Consider the following 13,334-nt stretch of genomic DNA (forward strand, 5'->3'; position numbering starts at 1 on the left):
CTATACCCCCAGCCCATGATCCTAACATTTTGAAAATTGGGCAGTCACCACTTATTTCAGTGGTATAACCTGATACTCATTAATTCAGCAAATATTTGTTGAGGGGTTTTTATGTACATTGTGGTGGCCACTAGGAAACCAAAATGATTTGGGTATCAGACTTTATTTTGCTGTTTGGGGTCTTTTCTTATTTTTCCAAAATTTATTTGTTTATTTTTTGTCTTTTTTCAGACAGGATTTCACTATGCAGTTCAGGCTGGCCTTGAGCTCACTTTGTAGCCCAGGCTGGTCTTGAATTTGCAGTGATCCTTCTGCCTTAGCCTCCTGAGGGCTGGGATTACAGGTGTGTGCCATCACACTTGGCTGTTATTTTCCTTGAGGTTCGCTTTTCTCTTTAAAAGGAAAAAGATTCTGTAATGTATCAATGAAAGCCACTCATTCATTCATTGGTACTGGTGATTGAATCCAGGGCCTGATGTTGCAGGCAAGTACCAGTAAGGTACATCCCCAGCACTTTTTATTTAGCAGGACCTTACTAAATTACTCATGCTGGCTTAAACTTGGGATCCTCCTTCCTCAGCCTCCAGAATGACTGGAATTACAGTCATGTGCCCCTATGCCTGGCCAATAAAGACAGAGGGTGGTAACATACTTAAGAATAATAGGATCAACACAGTTAGCAACTTTAGTTTTCAGGGGTAAAGACTATGTATGAAAATATATAGTATTAATTTTTAAAATAACTTTTTGCCCCAAAAAGGATATAATCTGTGAATAATGATCCTTTAGTGTTTGGTTTTATGAAATATTTACTGTATTTTTTTCCTATTTTTGCTTCATGACCAGTAAAAGGTGATAAGTTTGCATTGACATTTGTGCATTACTGCTTCTAAGGGCCAATATTTTGAAAGAGATTTAATTGATTGGCAATTGATAATTTTGAAAGTTACAGACTACTCTAATGGAGTTCAAAATTGTGCCATCCAGAAGTTTGTGATCTCCACCCTACCCTCCCTTGCTTGCCTGCTGTCTTTCAGTATTGAGGATTGAACCAAAAGGCCTGTGTATGGAACTGTGCTCTGAGTGCTTTTTAGAATTTTCTTTGAGACTAGGTCTCACTAAGTTCCTCAGGCTGGGCTCAAACCTGGGATATTATTCTTGTTTCAGCCTGCCAGGGTGCTGAAATTGACAGGTGTGTGCCACCAGTCTTGTGTTTCTTAAAAGCCTAAATTTTGATTCTAAAATTTACAAAGAAATTTGAAAACCTAGGGAATAGTTGCTGATAGCTATCTAAATGTTGAAAACATTTTTTTTTTGGTACTGGGGATTGAACTCACAACCTCACACTTACCAGGCAGGCACTTATGCTGCTGAGCTAAATCCCTGGCTGAAAACATTTTTTTTGAGAATATAGTATATTTTATTAGTCATGAGTATTTTTTTCTATTCATGTGATTTTTAAAAATTTAAAAATATTCTTTCAGATAAAGATGGAACTCTCAGAATTGTTCATTTGCTCTTTGAGATATTTGTAATTCATGTGTAAGTTTTATTAGCTGTTGTGTTATTTTCTTTCTTTTTTTTTTTTTTTTGTCTTTTTTGTTTTTATCGGTACCAGGGATCGAACTCATGACTGCCTGGTTTCAAGGCAGGCGCTTATGCCGCTGAGCTAAATCCCCAGCCCCTGTTGTATTATTTTCTAATTTTTATTTTTATTAGTACATGTTGGAGTACATAATTACATTCATTGTGGGAAGTTGGTACACATACCAAACAGATTTGTAATTTTTACAGGATTACAGGTTGCTTTGGTTCAAATGAAGTAAACAGCCTTGTGTGTATTTGCAACATAATAGAGAAATAGAGCTATCTAACAAGAATTTAAATTACAGATATTTTATAGCCTTTAAACATTGTTGAAATATATAAACAAAAATGCATGTAAATGAAAAACTGTAAAATGATGTTTAGTTGTGAAAAATTATGTTGGTGGGGCTGGGGATTTAGCTCAGCGGCATAAGCGCCTGCCTTGCAAGCAGGCAGTTGTGAGTTCGATCTCCGGTACCAATAAAAAAGAAAAAGAAGGGGCTGGGGATTTAGCTCAGTGGCATAAGCACCTGTCCTGCAAGCAGGCGGTCGTGAGTTCGATCCCCGGTACCGGAAAAAAAGAAAAAAAAAATTACGTTGGTATGAACCCAATGTAAACTCAGAAAAATGTAATCTGTAATTTCAAAGATGGATGTTTGCTTAATGTTAAATGCTAGGAATATATAAGAAATGTTTCATATCTAAAGAATGTAAAAATCTAACAGTGGGAAAGTAATACAGTTAAAAGCCTAAATATAAACAAAAATAATAATGCATTTCTGTGAGAGTGCCTTAGAAACATAGATACAAAGGAACACTTTTGTAAAATGAGTGCATTAGTTTAGGTTTCTGTGGTCACTTGTTTTGGAAGAGGACAACCAAATGTTAAAAAGAATAAATTGAATTACTCCCTTATAAAACTAAGTAGAGTATGTAGCTCTTGACTCTTTAAAAGTTAATGCCAGTGGTGGTTATAGTTTAGTTTAATTTTTTTTTTTGTTGAGTTCAAATGCCAAAGATTTATGAATGTGAATCAAACAATGGGATAATTTTGAAAAGACAATAATATACATCTATTAAAATCAACCGTTTCTGGGTATAGTGGCACATGCCTGTAATCTTATTACTCAGGAAGCTGAGCCAGGAGGATCAGACTGTGAGTTTGAGGCCACCATGTACTTAGTGAGTACAAAGGCAGCCTGAATTACAGAATGAGACTGTCTTTAAAAAAAAAAAACAAACCAACTGAAAATCGGTTGTTTCCACTAAAGTGTGTATGTGTTTTTCCCCCAACATCGGGGCTCTATCCCAGGGCTTTGTACAAGCTAGGTAAGTACTCTATATCTACCCTATAAGACCTTTTAAAAATATAAATATATATTTTTTGCTTGCTTCTATTTGATCTGTTTCTTCTTTGAAGAAGATGGTAGAAATAGGTTACTGTACTGGATATGTAAAAAAGTAAGTGATTTTGGATTCCAAAGACTGTTTTGGAGTGATGGCAGTTGTCCATTGTTTAGCTGAATTTTTGTAATCCTTGTTTTTCATGGAATATGTTTGCTGTCAGTAACTATATAAAACTATTAAAACAGTATGTTCCTGAGAGATTTGCTCATTTAATTCTGTGGGATGCACAGCATTTCTTTGTGTAAAGTAATAGTTCTGATGTTTATAGAAGTAAATCAATATCAGAGTTTTTGTATGTGGTCTAGACTATTTCATCTCTTGTTTTTCACCTGAATGCATTTTGCTTTAAATATATAACTCATTTGACATATAGTTATTCTTTCAAAGAAATATTTATTATGTAAATATGTTATTATGTTATCATTATGCTTCCTCTTTTTTTTTTTTTTTTTGAAAGGAGGTTTTTCTTATATGGTTCAGGCTGGCCTTGAAGTCCTTGTGTAAATCAGATTGGGCTTAAATTTGCAGTTTACAGTTGTGCACCTTAGTGCCTGGCTGTTCGTTTTTTCTTTAAATGAGTCTTTATTGAAAAAATACATACAAAAATTAGGAAGATTGCAAAATATGGGTAAAATTTTAGTTTGAGTAAAAATTATTTTTAGCTCACTATAGTTAATGTTTATATTGATGTAAGAATATTGGGCTTCGTTCTGCCAATAGGTCATTTTTCATAAGAAATTCACTTCAATAAATCTTGCTTATAACTCTTCAGATCATCGAAGACAGTATTAGTTGTTTTGGTAGTATAATGATTGAATTTCTTTAAACAGAAATTTTGATAGGTTAAGTATAAGATTATGTAATCTGCTACTCAGTATGGTGTGTTGTCTCTTTTTGCATATGTAGGAAGAGAAGGATAGTAAAATTTGGCATGTCTATCTCCTCCATTTACAATGAAGTGAAATGTTTGCTTTGTACCCTGTCTGATGAAGTGATATTTGAGCTTTATAAATTTTAAGGACATTTCATCGGGTGTTACATTTTTTAAAAATATACATTGTCTGCTATTATGGCTACTTTGAATATAAAACATTGACTAAACTTATAAATTTATGTACTTTATATTGGGTTGTTAGTGTATAAGATTCTGTTTAATGGACAACCAAAGGAAGATTTTACTTCTTTGGTAGTTTGTCTTTTTCTACTCTTGTGTGTCTGCATTGTTGTCAGTATATATATGAATATTAAATGTGCTTTCTTTCAAAGTGTGGTTCTTAGTATCTGAGATCATTTCATATGTCCACGGCTCGTCTGAGTGTCTTTGTTTACCCATTCACGGGGATAACAAGTTTTCATTATCTTGTTTGATTTTTCCTTGGAAACACTTCTTAGTCTCTGTGAGGATGTGCCTTCTGATGCTTTGTTTTTAGTTTCTGACTTTTTTTCTGTTCCCAGATATGGGAGTATACTTTTTGAAAATCTGAAATTATGTGTTTTGGGGGTACTAGGGGCAGTATGTATGTGTGACAGTTTTTGTATCTGCATGTCTCATTGGACATAAAATTCCATATGACTAGTAGCTCAGGGCTCCTTTGTGTAACAGGTTGATATGGTTGATCAGCTTTGGATAAAATTAGCAGGTATTCCATTAAACATTCTAAATGATGGAGATTATACAACTATACTGCTTAAGTATTTCCTTTATGCCTCAGTGCATTCTGAATAGTTGTGTGTCTGTTTTCTTGAGTTAGAATCATAGTAACATCTTTCTCAATTACTGTTCCTATTGGTATAATTTCTCTGTTCTGGTTGAAAGTCTTAGGACTTTCATCATTATCTAAGAGAAGCTTGTGATTCTCAATCCCAGCTGCCATCCTATTCTTTCCTCTGTAGGACAGCCCATGTACTCTCGTGAACATGGTGCTGCTGCATCTGAGCGACTTCAGTTGGGGACACCGCCTCCTCTGTTGGCAGCTCGTTTGGTGCCACCTCGAAACCTCATGGGATCCTCCATTGGGTATCATACCTCAGTGTCCAGCCCCACCCCTCTGGTCCCAGGTAAGCTTTGCTATAGATGGCCATCCAACTCATGAATCTTTTTTGTACCTTAAACTGGCCAGCCTAAGAGGTGACTTGGCGTGCAGATCAGCTGTCGTGAATTTCCACTGAAGCTCTTGGGTAGTTTTATTTTCTGTTTCTGTGTTTCTTTGATTTGTCTTTAGTGGTTGCTAGATGATTAGGCCTCCTTTGTGTGTGTGTGATCTCTGGTGTCCTGTGTATTTACCTTTAGTGTCTCAGTAACAAAAGTCATGCTAGTTGTTTGAGATAGTTCATAATCAAGTGGATAGGAAGGAATCTACTTGAATGTTTTCTAATTAGCTACATATTACAAGAAAAACTATTTTTTCTTTATAATTAAATAAAATCAAGCATCTGGTTTCTTGCTGATTATGGATAAATGTCATTCTTTCCCTCTGGCCTTTGTTACGTAGACTGATTGTGTTCTTCAAAAGTCTTCCCTTCTCATGACATATAATTTGAAAATCTGTGGAGTACTTTGAGGGTATCGTAGGAGATTTAAAACATTTTTTTAGATTTTGGTTCATCATAATTAACTCAAGGATACAAGCTTATTGAGGTGTGTATATTCCCAGGAATTATACAATAGAGACATTTGATTATGTAACTGTAAAACTGCAAAAGACTTAACTAGATTTTCTGCTAGTAGTACAAAATGGTGACTGAAAACTTTTTATCATAATTTGCTGATTTTTTTAAAAGGTAGAACTATACTTTTAAAAGGTAGAACTATACTTATACAATATAATATATAAAGTATATATAATATATATGTATAAATGTCATTCTTTCCCTATAGAAGCATATAATTTTTAGATTTAACATATATAATCATAGAAGCTATTATTTTATATATCATCTTCAAAGTATTTTCAGTCTTAATTTGTTTTTTCTTCAGTATTGGTGGTTTAACCCAGGGCCTTCACCCTGAGCTATATCCTCAGCCCTTTTAAAATTTTATTTTGAGATAGGGTCTCACTGAGTTGCCCAGGCTTGGTCAAACTTTCTGTCCTCTTTAGTCTTCTACGGTGCTTAGGATGACAGGCATGCACTACCATTGCCCAGTCACATTTAAATTTAATAAGCAGAAAGTGAAATTTGCTTTTAAGCTATGCTTTATTACAGTACCGGTTTCTTTCTGTACAATACATGTACAGAAGGGCATGCTCATGATTAAATGTTGTCTCTGTGTGTCTTAAACAAAAATTAGCAAGAGGGATCTTAAAATAGAAGCCAAAATTATTAAAAATGAAGCCCAAAGAATATTGTTTGGCGGATAACTTAAGCATCACCTTCTAACTATTGAGACAGTAAAATCTATTTGGTTTTATTAGCCATTGTCAGATAACTTTGAGGCTGAGTAGAGGCCTTGAATGATATGTTGAATATTATTATGATAACACTTTATTAAATTTCATAAGCTATCTTCCTCTGAGGCAGGCAGCTCAGATGGCCCTGGTGATTCATTTTCAACATCATGTAACATTTTATTAGAGGGCACCATTTTTTAATTTATTGTTGTCCTTTTTATACAACTCCATGAGCTGTTTTGAAAAACCAGAAGAAAGGGAAAAAATGGGGTGAAGTAGGGAGAAGAAATACTACTGACCAGCAGCTGTGTGCTTGATACTAAATAACTATGTCAGAATCACGTGTGTTTTATTGGTATTTTCCTGATTTAGACTCATGGTATACGGTTGGTGTGTGTGTGTGTGTGTGTGTGTGTGTGTGTGTGTGTGTGTGTGCGCGCGTGCCAAGTCTACATTAACCTGAAATTAGGGAACATATACTGTTTGGGGAAGAGGTTTAATCTAACAAGGCTGAGAATAAGAAATCAGGGCCTCTTGAATCTTACTACAGGTAGATGGAAATGCCTGTAGAGTTCAGGAAGATCCCTCAATGGGGATAATCTGCTGTTTTTATATTCTGAATTACAGAAGTGGCTTAGTGTTAGTAAAGATCTGAATCTACCTTGTAGTTTATACTATGAACTGCTTTTCAGTAAGGAAAAGGACAACAAGAACTTGTGAAAATCAGTATCTTCAGTTAATCTTACCCTTGTTTTTATGTAGGATGAAGAGGACATAAGTCATTTGGAAATAAACTTTCAGACTTTTTATTAACACTAACAAAATAATACTATGGCATTAGAATTTTAAAAATTAAATTTTGAGTGGTAGAGAACACAAGAAATGTGATTTTTAAAAAGTACCTTGATGAGAGAGTATGGTCCTAAGATAATTATTATGTTTATAAATATAAAATTTATTTTATGTATCTGGGTGGATTCCCCAGTATAGGGAGAGACTAAACCCAGATCCTGCTCACTGAGCTACATCTTCCAGTTTTTAAATTTTAAGGCAGAGTTTTAGTTGCCCCTACTTGTAGTCCTGCTACCCTGATTGGGACTACAGGTGCTTTTCTGGCTTTACCTACTTGTGTTATTTGAAACTTTTTGTATGAAAGAGCTGTTGTCTCCCTAAAGTACAGATAATCAAATGAATGTGTTGATTCTTTTTCCTAATTAAAAAGTACCTAGGAGTTGGTGAGGCACGAATCTCAATAATCCTTCATATATGACGTTCATTATATATATGAAAATTTGTGTTAAAAATGTGCATTGAAGTTTAGGTTAAGTGATTGACTTCCAGGCTAGAAATGACTGAGCAAATCCAGAAATGTATTATTTGAGAATGAATGTCTATATATGTGTGGGTGTATATGTGTGTTTCTGTGACAGTAGCATGTTTTCCTTTTACTTCCAACAGGAATGTGTATATACTGTAACTCAAAGAGGAATATATGTGACTGGTGGAATTTTATTGTAGAATATTCATTTTTCACAGCTATTTTATAATAATTAGTAATTTAACCTCTCTCTGATTTTGTTACATGTTTTATTGCTTTGTTTTCCCTCAGATACTTATGAACCAGATGGCTATAACCCAGAAGCACCTAGTATTACCAGTTCTGGTAGATCACAGTACAGACAGTTCTTTTCAAGAACACAGACACAGCGCCCCAACCTGATTGGCCTAACATCTGGAGATATGGATGCGAACCCAAGAGGTGAGAATATCATTAAACTTTTGCTTTTATAATAAATGTTATGTAGTAGCTGAATATAGTTATTTGCATTTTAGACCATTTGAGCAAATTAGAGTATTTACTATCTTTGAAGAGTGCTACATAATAATCTCAAATGTTTTCTTTATATGACCCTTTTGATATATGACCCTTATAAAACTATATTAGAATATATTTTAAAACACAAGTAATATTAATGTTAATTTTATTGCAATTTCTTGGCTAAAACTTCAGATTGTTTTAGCTGAGTTCTGGGCAATGTGCTAGATGTTTGGTACAGCTTTGTGTCAGATTACACCAAATAGTTTTGTATATTATTATTATTATCTGTACATAAAGCAATTCATAAAAGGTTCTGTTGTTACTCTCTTTTTATAAAACATTAAGGCTTACAGAGATTAAAGATAAAAGGCAAAACCCAAACCACAGCTTTAATTAGAATTTGAACTCAAGTCTGACTCCAAAGACTATCCTTTTACTTCTTTGCTATAATGCATGTACTTACCTCATCACCTGAAATTAGTGGGAAGGTAGTGTTCTCAGTTTTACATTTGCCCTTTTTCACTAGCCTGTTCTGTCAGTATGTTCAGACATAATCATAACAATCTCAGTGTGAAAGTCATGTGGTTTGTATTACAAGTTTTTCCTTTTGAACAATTCATAAGTCACTTAACTACCAACTTTTGTGGTTTTTTTTTTTTTTTTTTTTTTTTTTTTTGTCTTTTTCGTTTTTATCGGTACCAGGGATCAAACTCATGACCGCCTGCTTGCAAGGCAGGCACTTATGCCGCTGAGCTAAATCCCCAGCCCTTTTTTTTCTTTTTTTAAAAATTCAATAAAGAAAAACATTAAGCAGTGTCAGCTGATAATCATGACAACTATTGAGAAAGGCATAATGACATTTCAAATTCTAGAATGTTTTATGTCATCACAATCACTGCTCCATTAGCCTTCTAAAAATACAAATCCTATAAGGGTAGGGATATCTATTTAATTCTCTAATTTATCTTGAGCATCTAGTTTCTGAGGGTAAAATACCTGCTCAAGGAATACATATTACAGGAGTGAATTTTTTTGAGGAACTAAGGATTGAACCCAGGAGTTTACTACCAGTGAGCTGTATCCCCAGCCTTTTAAAAAAATTTTTATTTTGAGACAAGATCTCACTAAGTTGCCCCTGCTTGATGCTGGGAAGATTGGCGCGTACCACTCTGCCCGGTAAATGGATGATTCTTTCCCCTCACTTGCCTGACACAGAGTGAAATGAACATACTGCTCAGTACCCAATCCTCATCCCAATATCCAATAATGTGTTCCTTTGCTTGGTATGGTTGATAAAATTAGGAGATACCCAGAGCAACAGGCATGTTTTTGTGTTGTTTACTTTTTGTTCAGTACACCACTTCCCTCCTACAGGTAACCTGTTATAAGGTTAATTTTCTTGGTAAGATTTTAGTCAAAACTGTTGGGAGCAAAATACACCATTTATAGTATTGACTTTGGATTTTTTTTCCCAACTTTTAAGTTGAAATTTTTTTTAACCTAAAAAAACTCAAAAGAAATAAGGTGAATACATAAATACCTTCACTTAGATTTACCAGTTGTTTTCTCCATCGAGGATGAATGCTGTCTTGTGTGTTTTCTTACATCTCTCCCTGCTCCTTTTCCCATACATTTTTTTCCTGAACTACTTACAAGTAAATGATAGCTACTGTGACACTTTGAATCTTCTAGTAAGAACAAGATGTAATCTTGTGTAAGCACAGTATTATTGGCACACAAGAAAATCATATATCTATAATAGTATCCAGTCCTTATGATGTGGTGAACTTCTTGGATGATAATATCTACAGGCAGGTAATACCCTTCCATTAATGGTGCTGAATTTGATTGCTTGCCTAAGGTGACAATTATTATATATGACCCTTATAAAAGTAATTTATAGAATGGTAGTTTGACACCGTTTACATCCCCTTGTTCTTCGGTAACCTTTCTTGAGTAACATTTTGCTTCAGTTGATAGTCTGTGGCTGAGTTAGTTATTGGGTTTGCCTTTGGATTTCTAAACTTGAATTTTTATTTTTAAAGAGAGAAAAAGGCATTTGTAATTTTTCTTGCTGTTCTATGTTTTTAGATAGGAAATGGTAGTAGAGTGCTATTTTTATCTTTTAGTCTAAATATTTTAATTGTGACAGATCCATGAAGCTCAGAAATGGAATTTCAAAAAAATTTTTTCCCCAACAGCTGCTAATATCGTCATCCAGACTGAACCACCAGTTCCTGTTTCAATTAATAGCAACATAACCAGAGTTGTTCTTGAACCAGATAGCCGAAAAAGAGCTGTGAGTGGTTTGGAAGGGCCACTCACAAAGAAACCGTGGCTGGGAAAGTAAGATAATTTGTTAACTAGTAACCTTTGATTGGTGTTTTTGTTGTTTTGTTTGCATTAGTGAAATGGTTGAAATTACGAGTCATCACATATCAATGATTTTCAAGTTTCATGTGCCAAACTTAGGATTCCAGGGACATTTGCGGAGAGGGTGTGGGGGTACCTGGAGTTAAATTCACAATCTTGTGCTTGCCAAGCAGGCACTGTGGCACTGAGCTATATCCCTCCCCAGGAAATCCTTAGGATGTTTTAAATGTTGAAATGTCATTCATAATAGATATTTGTAATTTTTACCTATTTCTGCACCTAACCAAATATTAAAAATTATTCAAGTACTAGAAGTGAAGTGAATAGAAAGGAAGAAAGAAGTTTTGTACCTTTAGACTAGTTGAGAGGCGCACCATTAAAAAATGAAGCTCTATTACTGTTTTAATGTTAGAATCTGGTAATGTGGTAGATTGTTTTTAACAACTGATTTTTTAATGTGAATTGGGCCTTATCCTTATGAATCTTCACTATTTAGTCTTACTCCTCTTTGTTGTAATACAGCAAGGATGATGTACAGATTGCTTAGTAATTAAAGAATGCTGCGGACTTATAAAAGGTAGTTTATAATAAATACAAATTTTACTTTATTTTTTGACGTATTGTTTGGATAGGAGTGGTGTGGGATAATTACCAAGACCTATTAATATTTGTTTCAGGCAAGGGAATAACAATCAGAGTAAACCAGGATTCTTGCGAAAGAATCAATATACAAACACCAAATTAGAAGTGAAGAAAATCCCTCAGGAATTGAACAATATTACCAAGCTCAATGAACACTTCAGCAAATTTGGAACTATTGTTAATATCCAGGTAATGTGGTTATATCAGTGGCCGAGTCCACCTAAAAATACTCTTTCAGCTTGTCGGCTTACTTAAGTGAGTCAGTAGTAATTTTGATCATCTCTTGAGTGTTATAAATTTCACTACGTATCTGGTATACTTTTTTTTTTTTTTTTGTGGTACCAGTGATCAAATTCACCACCTCATGCTTGCCACTGAGCTAAATCCCCAGCCCCTGTATCTGTATATTTACTTCTGTGATGAAATTGTTATTATGAATTCATTTGGTTCTTTTCTGTAACCTCTTTCTGAAAGACATTGAGCTAGTTACTGTATTTTTGTCCCATAATTTTAATTGTTCAATGACTTTCTTTCCCTGCATTATTCTAATAGGTAGTTTAGATTTTTGTTAATTTCTAAGATTGTAATCTTGTCTATTCACTTAACTTTTGTATTGTGATGAAGTAATTAATAATGGTTTTAATTTTGAGATTTTAGATATTTACCCAAAATCAAATAAATTGTTGTATACTCCTTTCTGCTTGTTAGTAATTTAAATTTATGAATTTGTGTTTATGTTGTGCTGAAATTGAGGATATACATGCACAATGAGGCTGTTAATTCATATGTCTCACTGCTGTGTGGCTTAAACCAGGAATGATAGATGCATGACTGTCCCATTGGTTAGCTTTTTAATTTTATTGGTAAAAAAGATCAATAAGGACCAAAATGTATAATAGATATTATGAAATAGAAAATGTTCAAATGGGAAGGGGAATGAGACAAAGGAAGAGGGAAAGGAAGGAAGGGAAAAGAAAAAAAGATGACAAATGATAAAATAGAAGTGGAAGGACAGCGGAATGGGAAAAAACATAATGAAGTTAAGCAGGTACAAATTCCCTATAATGAATGTGATCATTATGTATACATAAGATGTACCCGTAAACTTAAGTAAAGATGATTACATCTGTATGTTCAAGCTGCACAATGAAATAGTCATGCGTCATATCATTGGTGGTTCAAACCTGTGGGAACATGTTAAGTTGGAATTTTAGCCTGTTATTCCTAATACATGTTATCAAACCAAACTACAACTGTGTTTTAAGAAAGTATTATTGGGGACTTAGTATTTCAAAGAATTGAGCTAAAGTATTATATTTTTGTGAGCCTTTTAAGCATTTCCTCCATTGGGTACATAAGTAGTACATGTTCAATGTACAAATAATTGGAAACATATTAGACAAGTGAAAAAAGAAATTGCCTGAATCTTACTGCTTGCCAATAAGGAATATTCTTTTTTTAAACAGTCTCACTATGTAGTTCACGCTGGCCTTGAATTCACTATGTAGCTCAGGCTGGCCTTGAACTCATGGCTATCCTTCTGTCTCAGCCTCCTGAGTGATGGGATTACAGGCATGCACCACCAGACCTGACTTTAGGAGTCAGGCCTATTCATTTTTAATGAAAAGATATAAGGTTTAATTTTTACATTTAAGAATATACATATAGCCAGGTGTGGTGGTACGCACCTATAATTCCTAGATTGAGGCAGAAAGATCAATGTTAATTTTAGGCCCACCTGGGCTACATGGTGAGTCCAAGGCCAGCCGGTACTACATAGTGAAATACTGTCTTAGAAAACAAAAAGCCAAACCAAATCAGAATATACGTACACACATATATACATACATGTATGTAGATATCGATATATATATATATATATATATATATATACATGCATATATATATTTGTATGTGTGTATATATATTTAAAATGCCCACAGATGTAAAAGATGTAATATACCAAAATGTCCCCTTGATTTTCTTTTCTTTTTTCTTTTTTTTTTTTTTTTTTTCCTTCCTGTTTTGGTACCAGGGATTGAACTCATGATTTTGAGCTTGCCAGGCAGGTGCTTATGCTGCTGAGCTAAATCCCTGCCCCCCCTTTTTCTTTTAAA

The 13,334-nt window shown here is 34.2% G+C and overlaps 1 protein-coding gene across 4 annotated transcripts in view; it reads left to right on the forward strand.

Moving 5' to 3' along the window:
* The window catches only part of Rbm27 (RNA binding motif protein 27), a 71,546-nt gene that overhangs the window by 32,547 nt on the left and 25,665 nt on the right, over positions 1-13,334 (forward strand). For 2 of the 4 annotated variants that reach the window (XM_063232308.1, XM_063232309.1), the window contains exons 9-12: positions 4,888-5,052; positions 7,993-8,142; positions 10,404-10,548; positions 11,253-11,406. In XM_063232308.1, the coding sequence (XP_063088378.1) occupies positions 4,888-5,052; positions 7,993-8,142; positions 10,404-10,548; positions 11,253-11,406 (614 nt within the window). The remainder of the gene's footprint in view (positions 1-4,887; positions 5,053-7,992; positions 8,143-10,403; positions 10,549-11,252; positions 11,407-13,334) is intronic. The other 2 variants (XM_063232310.1, XM_063232311.1) reach the window with 1 other exon arrangement.

The sequence above is a fragment of the Cavia porcellus genome, unplaced genomic scaffold (assembly GCF_034190915.1).
Source record: "Cavia porcellus strain 051 isolate PalLab524CR breed Dunkin Hartley unplaced genomic scaffold, mCavPor4.1 scaffold_21, whole genome shotgun sequence".
Lineage (NCBI taxonomy): Eukaryota > Metazoa > Chordata > Mammalia > Rodentia > Caviidae > Cavia > Cavia porcellus.